The sequence below is a fragment of the Rana temporaria genome, chromosome 7 (genome assembly GCF_905171775.1).
Source record: "Rana temporaria chromosome 7, aRanTem1.1, whole genome shotgun sequence".
NCBI classification, from domain to species: Eukaryota; Metazoa; Chordata; class Amphibia; order Anura; family Ranidae; genus Rana; species Rana temporaria.
The window spans coordinates 160,648,874-160,667,784 of NC_053495.1; the positions used below are offsets into that span (position 1 = coordinate 160,648,874).

An 18,911-nucleotide genomic window follows, 5' to 3' on the forward strand; every position below is an offset into this window, starting at 1 on the left:
GCCGTTTAGCGCCATAAAGAGCCGAGTCCCCGTCGGATATTTTCAGAAGACGATGACGCGCTTGACCCGCACGTCAATCGTCTCCAGGGAGGATCTACACTCACTCCCAGGAGACATTGCGCAGAGCTCCCCGTCGGGGGGAAAAGGACGACACGCCCACTCCCCGCAAGGAAGAAGACCCGGAAGTGCGGCTGAAGACAGGTAAGTGTACACCTTAAAAAAAAATTACAACGCTACAAGCCTTTATTATGGCTAGAGATAGGTTAGCCAAAAAGTAAATTTTAGGGTGAACCCCCGCTTTAAAGGAGAAGTCCAGCCTGAGCTTTTTAGGCTGGGCTTCTCCTCTGGGTCACAGGAGTGCAATTAATTTTGCACTCCTGTGACCCCTTTTCAGCGGAGAGCGGTCTGAAGTCCTATCTCCGATGACGTCACTGCCATCAGTCGGGGCAGCGCGTCATCACGACTTCCCAAGTCGGGATCCGCCAGCTGCCGTGATTGATGGCATTCTCAGCGAGCTGCTGGGACAGCCTCTCCCCGCCCCTCCACGGCTCAGCGCTCCAATGAGCGTGAAGAAGCAGAGAGGAAAGAGGCTGACTGACAGTCAGCCTCTTTCCTCTCTGGGATCTGTGAGAACCGAGCCAGCGGTGATGTTCGGTGGCTCGGTTCTCAGTGCACAGACGCCGGGGGACAGATGGAGCATCGGTCTGATGCTCCATCCAACGAGGTAAGTATGAATCCAAAAACAAAACCCATACTTCTCCTTTAAGGCATAGCATGCCCTAAGGTAAAAAAAACTCCTGCCTTTAGAACCACTTTAAACAGCATTGAAGTAAACTGTTACCTGTGATTGTCCTTCGTTGTTAATAAAAATCCCCCTTGAATGAGATCTGGGTCTAATACAATCTATTTTACAAAAATGTATGGAACAATGTTCAGGAAAGGTGTCTGTTTCTAGAACACATTTACTAGGGTGATGACAACAATTACTGCTTCTGGAGACCTGGAGCACTTTATAGATGATCAAGGACACAAGCTCTGGGTAATAGGGTCTACCAATGCTCCTTGCTTCCATGTAGAGCCAAAACATACAGTCAAAACGTCTTTAGGACAGTAAACAAAATTCAGTAAAAACAAAACCAAACACAATTTTCCTAGCATCTGTAGGTTTTATTTGTCTATGGAAAGTGATGGAGCATGAATGCAGAATGCAGAGTGCAGAATCGATGAGGTTCACATAATACAGCCTGTGCCACTAGAAGCTTTGATAATCCTACAAGCAGTAGGCAGGGGGGATTTGTCTTGTAAACACAGTAGAGAGGGGCTCTTACTGTTCAAATATTTAGTGATGGGGTCAATATTTAAAAACCTTTGAACAGTACAAGACAATTAAAAATGAGGTCAAACTGGAAAAACATGTCTGTTACTGCAGCATACATGTTTATTTTCCTATAAGCCACATGTTTTTTTTTTAAATTGTCATTCATCACATACATATATATATATATATATATATATATATATATATATATATATATATATATATATATTTGAATTCCTATTTTTACATTTTGGGTTGACTGAAACTGCAGACAAAATGCATCCCTACCATCAATAGGCTTATCATGTAAACATTTATTTTGTAGAAAACACAAGGGGCCAGATTCATGAACAATGGTGCAGATTTGCACCGGCGTGGTGCATCATTTTTAGACTACACCGGTCCAGCGCGGAGCGGCAGTTAGGTGATTCAAGAAACTTTTTTTGTCTACGATGCCCCAGCGGGGCGGATTTTAGACGGCGTAAGGCGGGGTAAGGCCAAATGGGAGTCACCCTATGCTAATGAAGTGCCGACCGTGGCGCAGGGGTCACGCCGGGGCGCATCTTAGACCGCACATGCTCAGTGACATCCAGGGGTAAATGCCCCAATCTGCACATGCTCAGAACTGCGCCCTGGCGTGACCCCTGAGCTACGCCGGCCCACTACCAATGCCCAGTCCATAAATCAGCCCAGACTTCCGCCCTGCAGGTGCAAATGTACTGAAGATTTTTTTTTCCAAGCTAGGTCGTTTGCATTGTGGTGGGGCAGTTATGGCTGATGAGGAATCCTCAGGTGGGCGGATGACCAATTTCAGCCTAGAGGAGAGGGCTGTAATTATTGAGGGCCTCTCCCAACATGGGGACCGCCTCTATGGGCCACAGAGTGGCTGCCCCTGGCTTGTTGGCACACAGATGTGTTGTCCAGCAAGTGTGGTTGCTCAGTTCGTTTGTAACGCTGCTGCTTTAGCTGCTCTCCAGCTGACCTCTGCAAGTTTGGTGCAAAGTTACCCCTGCTTTTATGAGGTGTAACTTGGCGCCGGAAATTTCAGCTCCGCGCACCGGGAGTAGCCTGCGCCGGTCAAGCTTAAGTTGATGAATCGGCCCAAAAACCTCATTTGCATATTTAAAACACAAAAACCATGGCCGCGCCAGATCCGACCAGCGTAAATCTGCGCCAACGCCGCGCCGGCGTGGAAAGGTTACACCGAGGCGATGAAGTCTATTTGGAGGCATAATCTGGTTCTCTGGGTACAGCGCAGCGATCCGCCGGCACAAATCTGCACTTACGCCGCGCATCTACCAAAAAAACGGTGTAAGTGCTTCATGAATCTGGCCCAAGGAATCAGTTTTAGAATTTTTTTTTCTTTTGTTTGTTAGAAGGAACACTGCACCCTTTTTTATAAAATGATTGATGGAATCAATTTGGGCCCTTTAAATATTCTTACATGAGATGTGAATGTGTCTTTGTTCAGATTTGGTTGTGCAACTACGCTGACTTCAGCTGAACCCCTGGCAGTTTCATTTTCAGGCCTGCGGTTATTTTACAATTCCATGAATAGCAAATTCTAGTTACTAATAACTAGTAACTTTAATGATGACCTTTGTAAAACTGCTTTATCTGTATATTGTACATGTTTCAGAATAGAAGTTATTGACCAGAAAAACAACTGGTAAGCCTTTTTTTTGTTTGTTTTTAATCATTTATTACAGGTAGTCCCATCAATTCACCTAACGCTTTACATACTATTCAATTACATCAGTCACTGCCCTCAAAGAGCTTACAATCTAGCGCCCCCATCCAGGGGCGGGCTGACAACTCATGGGACCCCCGGGCAATAAGAGATAATAGGGCCCCCAGGCAAAAAGAGATTATGGGGCCACACAGTATACAGTACACACACACACATACAGTATATATACACACAGAATATACATACACACACTGAAAAGGTACTGGAGAGGTGGGGCAGTTATAATCTTGGGATTTTTAGACCAAAAAGATTTCGGTAAGGGACATTTCAGGGTCAGATGTAAAAAAAAAAAAGATTTTTACAAACTGTCCCTGGTTTTACTGAGGCTGGCAACCCTGATGGGGCCGCCTAGTGGCATGGGGCCCTCGAGCAATCCCTGAGTGCCCGAATGGTCAGTCCGTCTCATATACATACATACATACACGTATTAGGACTATTTTAGTTAGAAGCCAATTAAAGTGGTAGCAAACTCTAAAACCTATAATAAGGCTTATCTGTAGGTACTGTGAATATCTCCTAAACGTGCACAGTTTAGGAGATATTCAGAGTGCATGCAGCCAGTGACGTGACCAGCGCATGCTCTCTGAAGGTCAGGAAATACAGTTCCAGACCTTCAGAGCCCGTACTGTAAATGGTAGCATGCACGGGAGTGATGTCATCATGCCCTCAGCCACTCATGTAGCCAGAGGCCGCAAACTCGGAAGTAAGACCAGGGGAAGATGTCAGCCCTCTCAGCAGTGACAGTGCAGTACTGGAGCGCTTTGTTCTGGTATGGTAAGTTTCTCATAATGTGCTAGTATGCGATATATACTAGCACATTATCAACAACTGCAGTTTACTACCTATTTAAAGAGGAGCATCAGTCGTCTTTTAAAAATAAAATAAAAGTTAGCAGTTGCAAATACTGTAAAAATAAATGTACATATCAGTAACTGAGGTCAAGAGCTGTCTTTGCTTGTCACTGGCACTGCCATTTTGGAAATGTGAGCCGACTGTGACTTCCTAAGAATTCATGTCCTGTGCCCCACATGCACGAGATTGCGTGGCACTGTGGGGCCAGTCTTGCAGCCTACTTGGTCATCTGATGTGTCCCAGCAGGTTGTAAGCAGTGGGGCTTGTCCAATAAATGCACATCATTTTTGCCTAGGTGAGAACTGGGACAATTTGAGAGGGTATCTGTCAAAAAAGGTACCCACTCACCGTAAAGAAAAAGTCTAAAGTGTTGGGAATAAGGGCGCCATTGGCTCCCGTTACTGTCAATCAAAGTCAGCCAATTAGGACAGAGAGTGGGCAGGGCCGAACCGGGGCTCCATGTCTGAATCGGCACAGGGAGCTGTGACTCGGCTCGGGTGCCCCCATAGAAAGCTGCTTGCTGTGGTGGCACCCAAGAGGAGGGAGGGGCCAGGAGAGCCGAAGAGGGACCCGAGAAGAGGAGGATCTGGGCTGCCCTGTGCAAAACCTCTGCATAGAGCAAGTAACTATAACATTGTTATTTTTAGAGAAAAAAAAAATACTTTACAATTACTTTAAAGAAAGGAGGGAAAGAAAGAGAAAAAAGGGAGGTTGCTTGGTGATGGGAAGGTTCCTAGAGGGAAGAGATTGCAAGTCCTATAATACTGGGGTTGATTTATTAAGACAAATAGGCAGTTCACTTTGCAAGGGAATTTCCCCCAGAGCATAGTGAATGTGGCGAAGTTTCACTTGGTAAAGAATACCAAATCACATGCAAGGAAAATTAAAAAAGTATATTTTTACTTACACATGATTGGATTATGTAAGTCAGCAGAGGTTCATCACTTGTATTATGTCTGCAGTCTATGACCATCTCTTGTGCCATGTTTATAGACTTTTACCATCTCTTGTATCATGTCACCAAACTCTGACGATCTCTTGTATCATGACATTAGTATTTGATTACGGTATATCCTGTTATGTGTCTGCTGTCTCTGACACTGAAAATTCACTGAATTTATTGTGAGGCCCTTGATGCTGAGCACTTGAGGCCTCCAAAATCAAGAAAGTTGACCATCATTGTACTAGTGGATCTCATAGTATGCCTAAGATGGAGTAGACTAATGCCTCGTTTCCACTGAGCGGATCGGTTCGGTACGGTTCGGTACGGTACACTTTTTTGGGTGTTTCCATTATGAAAGCGTGCCATAAAAGCGAACCGTACCGGACCATTCTGGGTCCTGCTTCAGATGTGGGGCCATAGAGAATGGAACGGTTCCATTAGGGCGGACCTACAAATACATCTCACTGATTGGTGGATGTGCTAGGCTTTTTTTCTAAACCTTGCATGGTCCCGGATGGTCCGATTTGCAGTGGAAATGCTCTGCAGAATAGACCGGTCCATTCTAACCCGTTCCATTCTAAGCGACCCGAACCGATCCGCTCAGTGGAAACGAGGCATAATTGGTAGGTACTAATGAACACAATTGTATCTTGGAAAGCCCCACTTTATATTTGTAATGTTTCCTGAAGAAGGCTCGGGCAGGTGTAGTACCCACTTTACATCAGCAAGTATAAGTATGTGAGGTGTAGTTTTTAGAAGAACTAATGTTTTTCTAAAGATTTGTACATATAAATGTACATGTGATAAATGTAAATCTGGCAACCAGAAACTGTGACCATTTTTTGAAGTATAGTTTGCAATATATATGTACATGGGGTGATCATTATTCTTCTATTACATGTTCAACTTTCCTTTGATGTCTGATTAACATAAAATTACAATGCTTGTAACTTTCTGTACCTCCCCTAATCTGATTAAACATGAAGGGCCAGATTCTCAAAGGACTTACGACAGCGTATCTCCACGAACGTCGTCGTAAGTCCGAATGCGAGCCGTCGTATCTATGCGCCTGATTCTTAGAATCAGTTACGCATAGATTTGGCCAAGATACGAGCAGCGTAAGTCTCCTACGCCGTCGTATCTTGGGTGCATATTTACGCTGGCCGCAAGGGGCGCTTCCTTAGATTTACACATCGAATATGTAAATTAGGTAGATACGCCGATTCACAAACGTACTTGCGCCCGCTACGCCGCTTACATTAGGCTTACGTCCGGCGTAACATTACCCCAGCTATATGAGGCGCAGCCAATGCAAAGTATGGACGTCGGCAAGCATATCTTTTTACGTCGTTTACGTAAGTCCTACGTGAATGGGGCTGTGCGTAGGTTACATTCACGTCACAGGCATTGGGCCTGGCGTATCTTAGGGCGTAAATTCAACGCGATCGGCGCATCATTTACGTGGGGTCACGGCTCATTTTAATAAAACACGCCCACCTCTTCCACATTTGAATTACGCCGGCCGATTTACGCTACGCCGCCGCAACTTACAGAGCAAGTGCTTTGTGAATACTGCACTTGCCTGTCTAAGTTGCGGCCGCGTAGCGTAAATAGGATACGCTACGCCCAACTAAAGATACGCTCTCCTACGTGAATCTGGCCCGAAGACTCTCTTTAAGACTGACTAAAGTCGGCTATAGACGGTTCAAAGCTCAGTCGATTCAGCAGGGACCGGCCGAGATTCTAACTATCTATGGGCAGGCTGACTGTACCCAAGTCGCTCCATCAATCAACTTGGGTACAATCAACATGTCAGATTTTTCATGCAATTATTTCCAGCAGCTATAGCCCCTAGTAATTATCACTGTGTGTTTTCCTGGCAAGGACGGCTTTCCGCCCCCTGCTGGGAGAACACGGTGACTTAACTCCATGGGAGGCATTCCCCTATCAACACTGACTGTGTTTATAGGAGAATCAAGGGTTGCAGGAAAGAAAATGTAACCATTTTAACCGCGTAAGCTTGTCAGCAGTCTTTAAACAGTGAATGCTGGGCGCACTTTATGCTGAGATTGACACACATTTACAAGTCTATATAGTGTAAAATGTATACGTCACATCAAAAAATTACTTTTTAGTACATTTTATTCAGTAACAACTCATTTACTCAGGTTTTGTTTTGTTTTTTTTTCAAGCATTTTTATGCACTGTACAATACTTCATTTGGTTAACCTTTATGGGAAAACTTAGGTCAACATACCAAAATGCATAATGCACAATTATTTTTACAATGCAACTGCAATGCAACAAGCAGCAAATGAGTGTGAACAAGCCCTTGCAATTCTTACAATAGGATCTATAATGCAGCCCCTAGATCAGGGGTAGGCAACCTTTGAGAGGTGGAGATCTACCTGGACAACATGGAGGGGGGGGGGGCGTTTTGTACACTATTAGCTGGATTCAGGATGGCGGGCGCATAGTTGCGGCGGCGTAGCGTATGGCATTTACACTATGCCGCCGCAAGTTAGCGAGGCAAGTACATGATTCACAAAGTACTTGCCTGCTAAGTTACGGCGGCGTAGCGTAAATCGGGCGGGTGTAAGCGCGCATAATTCAAATTCAGGTGAGGGGGCGTGTTTTATGCTAATAGGGGTGACCTGACGTGGTTGACGTATTTTAGGAACGGCGCATGCGCCGTCCATGTACATATCCCAGTATGCATTGCGGCAAAGTACGCCGCACGGTCCTATTGGTTTCAACGTGGACGTAAATTACGTCCAGCCGTATTCACGGACTGAAAGCCGCTTACCAGAACCACCCAAACATTAGGCATGTAGACAGATTCTATTCAATGGGCTCCACATCAGATTAGCATCAGACTGGGGAGGGATCCAGGGAGCAGATCTCAAATTGCACCACATCGATGATTGAACATATCCTCGGTATATAAATAAAAACGGACCATAGCGTGATACCGTACAAAATATTTAATAAAAATGCATAAGACATGTACTTACAAACATCTCATGATTAAAAGCGTGTATGTATGCCGGCCGGCAATAGGAGCCCTTCCTCCTTCAGATGGAACGCGGTGACGTCAGTGTGCGCCTTCCCAGACGACGTTTCGTCATTAACAGACGTTCTCAATACTTAACATTACTATTCCAGCTATTTGATGGAATAACTTTAGGCCTGAAAGTGCGTTACGTAAACGGCGTATCTTTACTGCGTCGGGCAAGCGTATGTTCGTGAATCAGCGTATCTACTCATTTACATATTCTAGGCCGACCGCAATGGAAGCGCCACCTAGCGGTCAGCCTAAAAAGTACACTTTAGGATACGACGGTGTAAGACACTTACTCCACTCGTATCTGAGCATAATTTAAGCGTATCTGGTTACCAGAATACGCTTAAATTAGCGCCGGCTCACATTCAGACTTAGGCTGGCGTATCTACTGATACGCCAGCCTAAGTCTTTCGGAATCCACCTATATCTGTGTACAGAGCGCCTCCAGGTAGCCATATTGCATTTTACAGGAAATTATAGCGCTGCAGGTTGAAAAGGAAAGGCAATTTTTAATAACATTAACCGCTTAAGGATCAGCCACCGTCATTATACTGTGGCAGGTTGGCTCTCCTGGGCAAATCACCGTAGATGTACATCGCCCACTTTACGAACCATAGGGGGAATTTGCACGCAAGGTGTGACACTGGAGCCGATGCACGTGGCAGATGGTTGTGATGTCCGCCAACCATCCGCGATCGCTCCACAGAGCGCCAGAACGGGGATCTGTCAATGTAAACAGACAGATCCCCATTCTGACAGGGGAGGAGAGACAGATCTGCTGTTCCTAGTGATTAGGAACAGCGATCTGTCTCCTCCTTCAGTCTGTCCCATCCCCCCACAGTTAGAAACACCTCCCAGGGAACACATTTAACCCCTTGATCGCCCCCTAGTGTTAACTCCTTCCCTGCCAGTGACATTTACACAGTAATCAATGCATTTTAATAGCACTGATCCCCGTATAAATGTGAATGGTCCCAAAAATTTGTCAAAAGTGTCTGATCTGTCCGCTGCAATGTTGCAGTCCTGCTAAAGAATTTTAGATCGCCGCCATTTCTAGTAAAAGAAAAAATGATAAAAATGGCATAAATCTATCCCCTATTTTGTAGACGCTATAATTTTTGCGCAAACCAATCAATTTACCAAAAATATGTAGAAGAATACATATTGGCCTAAACTGATAAAGAAATTAGTTGTTTTATTTATTTTTTGGGATATTTATTATAGCAAAAAGTAAAAAATATAGTTTTTTTTCAAAATTGTCAATCTTTTTTTGTTTATAGAGCAAAAAATAAAAACAGCAGAGGTGATCAAATACCACCAAAAGAAAGCTCTAATTGTGGGAAAAAATGACATCAATTTTGCTTGTGTACAATTGTCATTTAAAGCGACGCAGTGCTACATCGCAAAAAAATGGCCTGGTCATTAAGGGGGCAAATCCTTCCAGTCTTTAAGTGGTTAAGTGGTTAAATTACAAAAATGACTTGTGTAGCAATTGTATATGCTATATTATGTTTTTTATTTGCTTTTTTTTTTTTTTTTTACCACTAAAGTGGAGTTAACCTTCAAAACAAGTAAATGCCTTCATATCTATACTAATGCTAGCAGCATAAGGATTGAAAATAATTAATGTTGATTGAAAGAGTTTTGTTCTGCTTTAAAATATCAGGTGACTTTTTAATAATTTTTTTTTTCTACAGAATGCTATCCACATTAATCCTTTTATTTGTATCAGTTGTGTACACAGGTATGTATATATTTAATATGTATAGCTATACATATAATAAAAGTGAAGTCCAGGCCCAACCCTCACCCTTTCACCTAACACCTCTTGCTGAATACCTTCCCCGTTGACACTGCATAAGAACCAAAAGCGTCGGCAGAGTGGTACTGCTGCGCAAAGGGACGTACCTGTACATCCCTTTGAATTTGTCACCGCGCGGGCACACACTCGCCCCTGCCGCGAGCTCCGTGCCCGCAGGACCCACGGACTCCATGTCCACCGGTGTCCTGCAGCAGCAGAACAGGGGGTTGCCTGTGTAAACAAAGCATTTCCCTGTTCTGCCTTGTGACAGGACACTGATCTACTGCTCCCTGTCATCAGAAGCAGTGATCAGTGTCATGTCACTGATAGCCCAGCCTCCAAACACTTATAGAATCACTCCCTAGGACACACTTAACCCCTTCCTCGCCCTCTACTGGTTGACCTCTTCCCTGCCTGTGTCATTTACATAGTAATCGGTGTATTTTTATAGCACTGATCACTGTATAAATTACAATGGCCCCAAAATAGCGTCAAAAGTGTCCGATGTGTCCGCCATAAAGTCGCAGTCACGATACAAATCACAGATTGAAAAAAAATATTATTAAAAAATGCCATAAAACTATCCCCTATTTTGTAGACACTATAACTTTTGCGCAAACCAATCAATCAATATATGCTTATTGCTAAAAAAAAATACCAAATATATATAGAAGATCACATATCGGCCTAAACTGAGAAAGAAATTAGTTTTTTATATATTTTTGGGTAATATTTATAATAGCAAAAAGAACAAAAATATTGCTTTTTTTTCAAAATTTTCGCAATTTTTTTGTTTATAGTGCAATAAATGAAAACTGCTAAAGAAAGCTCTATTTGTGGGGAAAAAAGGACGTCAATTTTGTCTGGGAGCCACGTCACATAACCATGCAATTGTCAGTTAAAGCGACACAGTGCCGAATCACAAAAAATGGCCCAGTCATTGGGCAGCCAAATCCTCCGGAGCTGAAGTGGTTAAAGCAGTGTTTTAGTACATGCTATTAATCTCCCTGGCGGTATGATTCTGTCTGGAATTACGTACCAAAAGCGGTACAATTATTTTGCAAGGAAATTTGGCGTTTTATACTGTTGGCCTGTAATTCTTAGGAATAACTCACTGAAATCTGACCAAACAAGAGTCTTGTAGGCATCCCGGGTATGATTTTTTTTTTAAAAACAAAATTATAAATTATAATATAATAAATAATTATAAATAATTATAACAAATAATAATATAATTATAATAAAAATTATTCAATAATGTAATCAACTCAAAATCACTGAAATTTGCTCAGTTGCAGAATTGTCGCTGTCATTACTTTTATTTTTTTATGACGTATTTCCCCACAAATCGCTATCGCACAATTCTGCAAGTGATTATAATTTATTATCGCTGTTTTCTAGCTGCTCTAAAACCATTTTTGACATAAAGGGACACTTTTGGACAATCTACAGTTTGCAGGCAGAAAGAACAGTTTTTATTATATAAATGTACATGTAGGGCACTGGGCAGACCACTAGGGACAAGGGGGGGGGGGGTGTATTTTTTACATACAGTACTGTAATCTATAAGATTACAGTATACTGTGTGTATTGTGTTTGTTTACCTTTTTGAATTTGGCGCCGTTCTCCGCCCCCGTGCGTCGTAACGTCGCAGGGAACGGAGATCGGTGGCACACGGGGAGACTGTGAATCGAGCGAGGACCTGCTCGCTCACACAGCCGGGATGCATCGCTGGATCCAGGGACAAGGTAAGTAACTTGCCTGTGGATCCAGCGAGAAGGTAAGCCGCTGCACGCCGCTGCACACTCTGCACATCCACCCCGAGCGTGACTCGGGGATACCGATCCTAACATAAAAAATCCACCCTGAGTCACGCTCGGGTTTACCGCCAGGGAGGTTAAAGTGCAAGGTCTGTTTTAAGGGCATGTACGGTATATATTTAAATGTCTACAGCCTGGCCTCAATGCTACTTAGGTAGTCTCTGGTCATGTGGCATTTGGAGCTATAAAGAATAGTGTTAAGGGGGGGGGGGGCTTTTTAAAGCAGTCATTCCAGAGCTTAGTAAATGAGGTGTAGCTTTACTTTACAAATAATACCCAACCACATGCAAGGAAACAAAAATAAAAAATAAATGCATTTTTGCATGCACATGATTGGATGATAGAAGTCAACAGAGCTTCTCCCTTCACTAAGCTCTGAAGCACTTCACTTGCAGAGTGCACATTCTATTTGCCTTTAGTAATTCAACTGTGTTGCTCTTCACATAACTAACCGGTACATGTGCATGTATTGCAGAGTCACAGATACATTCCTGCAATTCCGGATATGCAGGTAAGGTTACACAGAGCAAAGATAAAAAATTTTTATAAATAATCCTCCTTACATTTGGTAAACCAGTGGTTACTGCCCTTAAAAATTAATACAAAAGGTAAGTCTACCCCTTTATGAAACTCATGGCAAAACCAGATCTCTAGAGCCTGTGCCTTGACCATCTGTCACACTGTCACCAAATGTAATTCTACTTTTAAGCTACCAGATAAAGGTGGCATTATGGAGAAGAATTAGGATGCAATGCCTCTCCAGACAAATTTTAAAGGGGTTGTATAGGGTCCTTTTTTTTAAATAACAAACATATAATTCTTACCTTCACCGTGTAACTCAGTTTACACAGGGTGGCCAAGATCCAAATCTTCTGGGGTCCCTCGGCGGCTGTCTCGGGTCCTCCCCGCAAGAGCTAACCCCCTTCTGGGAAGCGCTCTCCCAAGGGGGTTAGCTTGCAGGCACGCTCCAGTGATACAGTCAGCAGCCATAGCGCCATTGGCGCCGCTTCATTGATTTGATTGACAGCAGCAGAAGCCAATGGCTGCGCTGCTATCAATCATCCAATGAATGAGCCAAGAAGAACCGAGAAGCCAGCGCGTTCACGACGCAGGACTTTCAAAGGGCTCAGGTAAGTAAACGGGGGGCTGGGGGGCCGCTAATTGTCGGATGTTTTTTCACCTTAATGCATAGAATGCATTAAGGTGAAAAGACATGTACCTTTACAACTCCTGACTTGGGGCAGAATACAAGCTGCCATGGCAAAGTATGTGAAAAACACACAACCATTGTTAATGGCCTATTCCCAGCAGATTAAAAAAAAGGGTATTTAAAGGTATTTTTTTTTTAAATAACAAACATGTTATACTTACCTCCACTGTGCAGCTTGTTTTGAACAGAGTGGCCTCGAACCTGGTCTTCTGGGATCCCTCGGCAGCTGCCTCAGCTCCCCCTCGCAAGAACTCATCACCTTCATGCGAGCTTGAATGGTGATGAGTTGTTGCGGGTGCGCTCCTGTGATACAGCCAGCGGCCATAGCCGATCACTGTATCACTCGGTCCTGCCCCCAGTGCGCCGCGTCATTGGATATGATTGACAGCAGCGGAAGCCAATGGCTGCGCTGCTTTCAATCAACCAATGAATGACCGAGAAGCCTGCACATTCACGGCAGGACTTTTGAAGTGTCAGGTAAGTAAATGGGGGCTCAGGGGTGGGGGGCGCTATTCCTCGGATGTTCTTTCACCTTCGTGCAAAGAATGCATGAAGGCGAAATTTTATTTACCTTTACAACCCCTTTAATAGCTTGTTTTTTCTAGGAAAGAGGAAAAACTGTTTTTTGGAAACTAGTAGAGTTTTTGGTAAATAATTATGTACTACACAATAAACTTCTTTTATTTGTAGATGCTAAAATGAATTGGGGCTTTCCAGTAATCATCAGTTTTTGTTTTTAGTTTTAGTTCCCTGTTGTACCACAGCAGATCATCTGACAGATGATATCACAAAGTAAGTTTAAAATGATGAAATTTTCCAAAATAATATGAAATTAAGAAAACGGGTGACCTGTTCAGAGTAGTCATTTTTGTAACTAGCTGTAGTTGTACTTGTTATAGTATGTTAACCCTTTTTCGTCTGCCCCAGCCTTCCTTTAAAAAGGTCTAAATGCCAGGGGGCAAGAAATATTCGGCTGGCCGCCAATCATTCGCAAGGACCAAGAGCTCTCTATGCTGTGAGCATAGTGAACATGCTCTGCGCACAGAAACATTGGCCGCCCAGTGACACATATGGGCAATGTGTGAGGTGAGCGTTAAAGCCTACCTTGTACGGGCACGTCGCCCCTTTGTTTTTGGGGATGCGGACAGGAGGTTGATATGTTTCATATTTAGTGGTCCTGTCCGAAGGTCTGATGCTTCTAGATCAGTGTCCAGTCTTGTCTATTCAGTGATGGGACAGAATATACCCAGAGGTGCCAAAACTGAGCAGTTCGCTGACCGGTCTGAGGAGATGCCCAGACATCTTCGAACTCTCATATTTTTTATTTTTCTAGCAGCCAAAATAACCATAGCGGGAGCGTGGAAATCACCCGTGATCAGTGTCATGATGGTGAAACCTAAAATATCCTGGATTATGGTAAACGTAAAACTGACCAGAATTCGTAAGATAAAAAACTAAGTTTGAAAAAGTATAGAACCACTGTATTGCGTACCTCTAAGCCCCCTAGCTGTTGGACCACCATGAGGATTGAGGCCTGGTCTGAGGGCACTAACCTTGCCTTTTTTCTTTCACTTTCTTTCTTTTTTTCTTTTATTTCTTCCTTCTTTCTTTCTTTCTTTTTTCTACCTACTTTCTTTTTTTTTATGGTTTCTGTTATGATCCAATGAATCTTTGTAAGGTTGTTGACGGGGTACCATGAAGCCTCCCTAATCTTCATACTTCCTCATGAGTAAGGTTGTGCATTATAAGGCATTCGGGTTACTTCCTGATAATGATGCAGCCCTACCTCTCTATGTACTTGGCTTAGAGTGCCCTATAGTTTATTGAAAAGTTACTTCACAATTATTTCCATAATTTTTTTTATATCACTCTCTAACCAGTTGCTGATACTTCTAGGCTCACAGCTTTAAACATGTGGTTGCTCTATTAGGTAGAGCCTGAACCTAGGCTGTTCCCTTGGTCACCACATTATGGCCTATATTGGTATATAGGAGGATGCTTCGGCTCTTTGACATTTATTTGACAATGTTTACGATTTTGTATACAATGTAAACTTTGCAATAAAAATTATTGGAAATAAAGCATACCTTGTAATATAACCAACTCGTTACAGAGGGCCTGGTACTTGCTCTTCATTAGGGCTTAATAATGAATGAACTTGAAGTTAAGGATTTAACAGAAAATTGGAGAGAGTTATGGAATTCCTAACATCTGTTGGGTACAGTGACTTTATAACTACTAATATAAATTATGGGGAAATCTCTCAAAGGGCTACAATGTTAATATAATTTATACATATAGTTTAAAAGTAGCTCCTCTTAATTCTGTAATGTTGTATTTCAGTGTGTATTGTCCATCTGGGTGTATGTCAAAGAGCCTCTACATATGGGGAACAGATATCTACACAGCGGTAGGAGACTTTTCTTACTTCCTCATACTGTATAAACAAATACTATTCTTATGCAATCTTGTCTCGATGCTTTGATTCCTCAATGTTATTTCTACTATTACACAACTATAGTCATCTGATTTTCTAAGTTCTAAGGTAGTCTAGATATAGGGATGCATAATGCAGTTGAATTATTACTATCGACTACATAAAATAGATGCTACTGGGCAAAACTTCAAGTGTAGGAATGGAAAAAAAAAACTGTTTTAGATAGAGTAAGGAATGGATAAAACCCTGATACTTAATTTTTGGTTTCTGTGTACCACTGGGGAGAGTTCCTTTTACATTCTGCCCCAAGACGGAATAAGAAATTAAAGGGAAATCTCCTAAAGTAGTCCTTGGAAAAGGTGTCCCCTTTGGACAATTGTTGCTAGGACACGGCAGGGCCATGATTGCCCCTCTGTATGCCCCCAGCCCCCCACGGGTGCATGATGGCAGCCGTTCTGGGGCACTGTCATATGACGTCCTCTCAGAATGAGAGTCGCACCGTTCCTACGTCATTTGACGGTGGGCGGGTGGCAACTGGTTAAAGTGGATGTAAACCCAATTTTTTTTTTATGTCACAATGTAGAGTATAAGATTTCCTATCATCTGTGCCCAGTCTTGCCACACAGAGTTAATCCAGCTCTGAGCAATCCTCTTTTATTGTTCAGTGAAAATTAACAGACTTCCCGATAAAACCCTGTCTAAATAAAAAGTCCTTTTCTCTCTCCGTGCTTTGAGTGACAGGTTATTTACATATCTAGCTTGGACGTGTTTATCATATGTTATAGAGCCTAACACCGAGTAAATAGATACCTAGTCACGCTTTAAAATTCCACTCATGGAATGGTGCCAAACTTCGGTACTTAAAAATCTCCATATGCAACGCTTTGAATTTTTTTACAGGTTACCAGTTTTGATTTACAGAGGAGATCTAGTGCTAGAATTGTTGCTGACACGCCAACGCACGCGGCGATATTTCACATATCTATTTACTCGGTGTAATATAATCTTTCATATTTTACAAAAAAATTGGGCTAACTTTACTGTTTTGTAATTTTTTTAATTCATAAAACAATTTTTTTCCAAAAAAAAGGCTTTTGAAAAATTATTGCGCAAATACCGTGCAAGATAAAACGGTGCAATGACCATCGTTTTATTCCCTAGGGTGTCTGCTAAAAAAAACATATATAATGTTTGGGGGTTCTGCGTAATTTTCTAGCAAAAGAATGATGATTTGTACATGTAGGAGAGGAGTGCCAGAATAGGCCCGGTATTGAGATGTGTATAAAAGCCCTGTATTGAAGTGGTTAATGTTCGCCTGCCATTAAAGTCAATGGTGCCCGCCGCAAACTTGCGGTTCGCGAACATTTGAGAAAGTTTGTGGTTAGCATTCGCGAACCGCCCCGTCAGATGTTCGTCCATCACTACTGATAAGTTCTCCGACACAAAAAATAAAAGCAGCTGAAAATTTGTGTCGGGGAGGTAACTTAGAGATAGATACCGTATTTTCCGGCGTATAAGACGACTTTCTAACCCCTTAAAATCTTCTTAAAAGTCGGGGGTCGTCTTATACGCCGGTAACCTATCATCTTACCTTACCAGAATCGTGGCCGTATGTTTTTTCAAAAGCCACGCCTCCGACGTCTTCTGTTCCGTGATAGGCGGAAACAATCAGCTTCCCAGGAGGCACTGTGTTCAGTGTCCGCCTATCACGGAGGGCCTCTCGTCCTGTGTTTAGTGTCCGCCTATCACGGAGGCCCTCTCGTCCTCGGACAAGAGGGCCTCCGTGATAGGCAAACACTGAACACAGTGCCTCCTGGGAAGCTGAGTGTTCCGCCTATCACGGAACAGAAGACGTCGGAGGCGCGGTTTTTGAAAAATCGTACGGCCGCGATTCTGGTAAGGTAAGATGTTAGGTTACACGGCCGCGATTCGCATCGGATAAGGTAAGGGCACGGTCTGGTCATGTAATGGGGCAAGTCTGGTCATGTAATGGGGCACGGTCTGGTCATGTAATGGGGCACGGTCTGGTCATGTAATGGGGCAGGTCTGGCATGTAATGGGGCACAGTCTAGTCATGTAATGGGGCAGGTCTGGCATGTAATGGGGCACAGTCTGGTCATGTAATGGGGCAGGTCTGGCATGTAATGGGGCACAGTCTGGTCATGTAATGGGGCAGGTCTGGCCTGTAATGGGGCACAGTCTTGTCATGTAATGAGCCAGGTCTGGTCATGTAATGGGGCATGGTCTGGTCATGTAATGGGGCACAGTCTGGTCATGTAATGGGGCACAGTCTGGTCATGTAATGGCATAGTTTGGCATGTAATGGTGGCCCCGTGAGGCGAGGCATGACTAGTAAGAAGGGGGTAGTCTTATTCGGTGAGTATATCCCAAAACCAACATTTTGGCTGGAAAATTAGGGGGTCGTCTTATACGCCGAGTCGTCTTATACGCCAGAAAATACGGTAAGCAGAGATCCGGTCTATTCACAGTACAGCTCTGCAAGTTTCTTAGTTCTTCTGCCTATGTGGAGGGGAAGTGTGTGCCTTTCCTCCAATCAGCTCACACACAGTCTAACCCCAGTCTCCACATCTACTTCTAAAACAGGAAGAATGTTTTGTAAACAATGTAGAAATCTGAAGACATGTACATGTATAACTTATGTAGGGAGATTTGTTTCATCTCTGTGTATCATCTGAGGCTGTTCATTTCACTGGGTATTTGCGAGGGTTTACATCCACTTTACGCCTGTCCTTACAGAAATGCAGCTGTGACATCAAAACTTATTCTGCTAAGCCTGTACTGAGACAAAGTAACACCTCTTTTACCATTGCAACAAAAGTTTAATTAGCTACGTGCAATAAAATAGAGATAAATATTACTGCGCTAAGGTAAACAACAAACAAACAGCAGCGAGCATAAATTATGGGCAACAATATACAAATATAAAATGGAAAATGCAGCGCTTAAATGTCCATTAAAGAAAGGGGAATGTCCATCAATCCCAGGAGGCACCCGATAGGTGAATCAATCTTAACTAAAAGGTGAACAGTATTCTTCCACCAACACCAAAGTAGGCCAGGCCTCTAAGGCCCCGTACACACGTCCGGATCTATCCGGTCGTCTGTACGGCCTAGCGGATATTTATCCGCGGAGATTTCTCGGGCCGATCGATTTCAAGCGGATATAAATTTCTTAGCATGCTAAGAAATCTATCCGCTTGAATCGGGTCCAGCAGATTGATCCGGTGGTCTGTACAGACTCACCGGATCAATCCGTCCGCTCCCCTCCCTCGCATGCGTCGTAATGATTCGACGCATGCGTGGAAGTACTTACCTTCCAGCGTCGCGCACGTCGCCGCGTCATCATCGTAGCGACGGCGTGACACGTCACCGCGGATGAATTCCGCACGGATTTTGATCCGATGGTGAGTACAAGCCATCGGATCCAAATCCGGAGGAGGAATCTCCGCTGGAAACGGTCCGGCGGACCGTTTCCAGCGGAGATCCCCTCGTGTGTACGGGGCCTTACCCTTACAAATGAACCACCATGGTTCCAGGAATCACTCCTAATGTTAGAGGGTATAAAGACAAAGAACACTTCATGGTGTAGTATATCAATGCCGTTTAAAATGTATTAAAATCATATATATATATATATATATATATATATATATATATATATACACTCACACAGTGGTAGATATAAACAGGCATCTC

The 18,911-nt window shown here is 43.3% G+C and overlaps 1 protein-coding gene across 1 annotated transcript in view; it reads left to right on the forward strand.

The window, feature by feature from the left end:
• The window catches only part of LOC120945824 (mucin-5AC-like), a 43,733-nt gene that overhangs the window by 6,029 nt on the left and 18,793 nt on the right, over positions 1-18,911 (forward strand). Inside the window, exons 2-5 of the mRNA XM_040360313.1 lie at positions 9,625-9,671; positions 12,024-12,059; positions 13,499-13,550; positions 15,102-15,168. Of these exons, the coding sequence (XP_040216247.1) occupies positions 9,625-9,671; positions 12,024-12,059; positions 13,499-13,550; positions 15,102-15,168 (202 nt within the window). The remainder of the gene's footprint in view (positions 1-9,624; positions 9,672-12,023; positions 12,060-13,498; positions 13,551-15,101; positions 15,169-18,911) is intronic.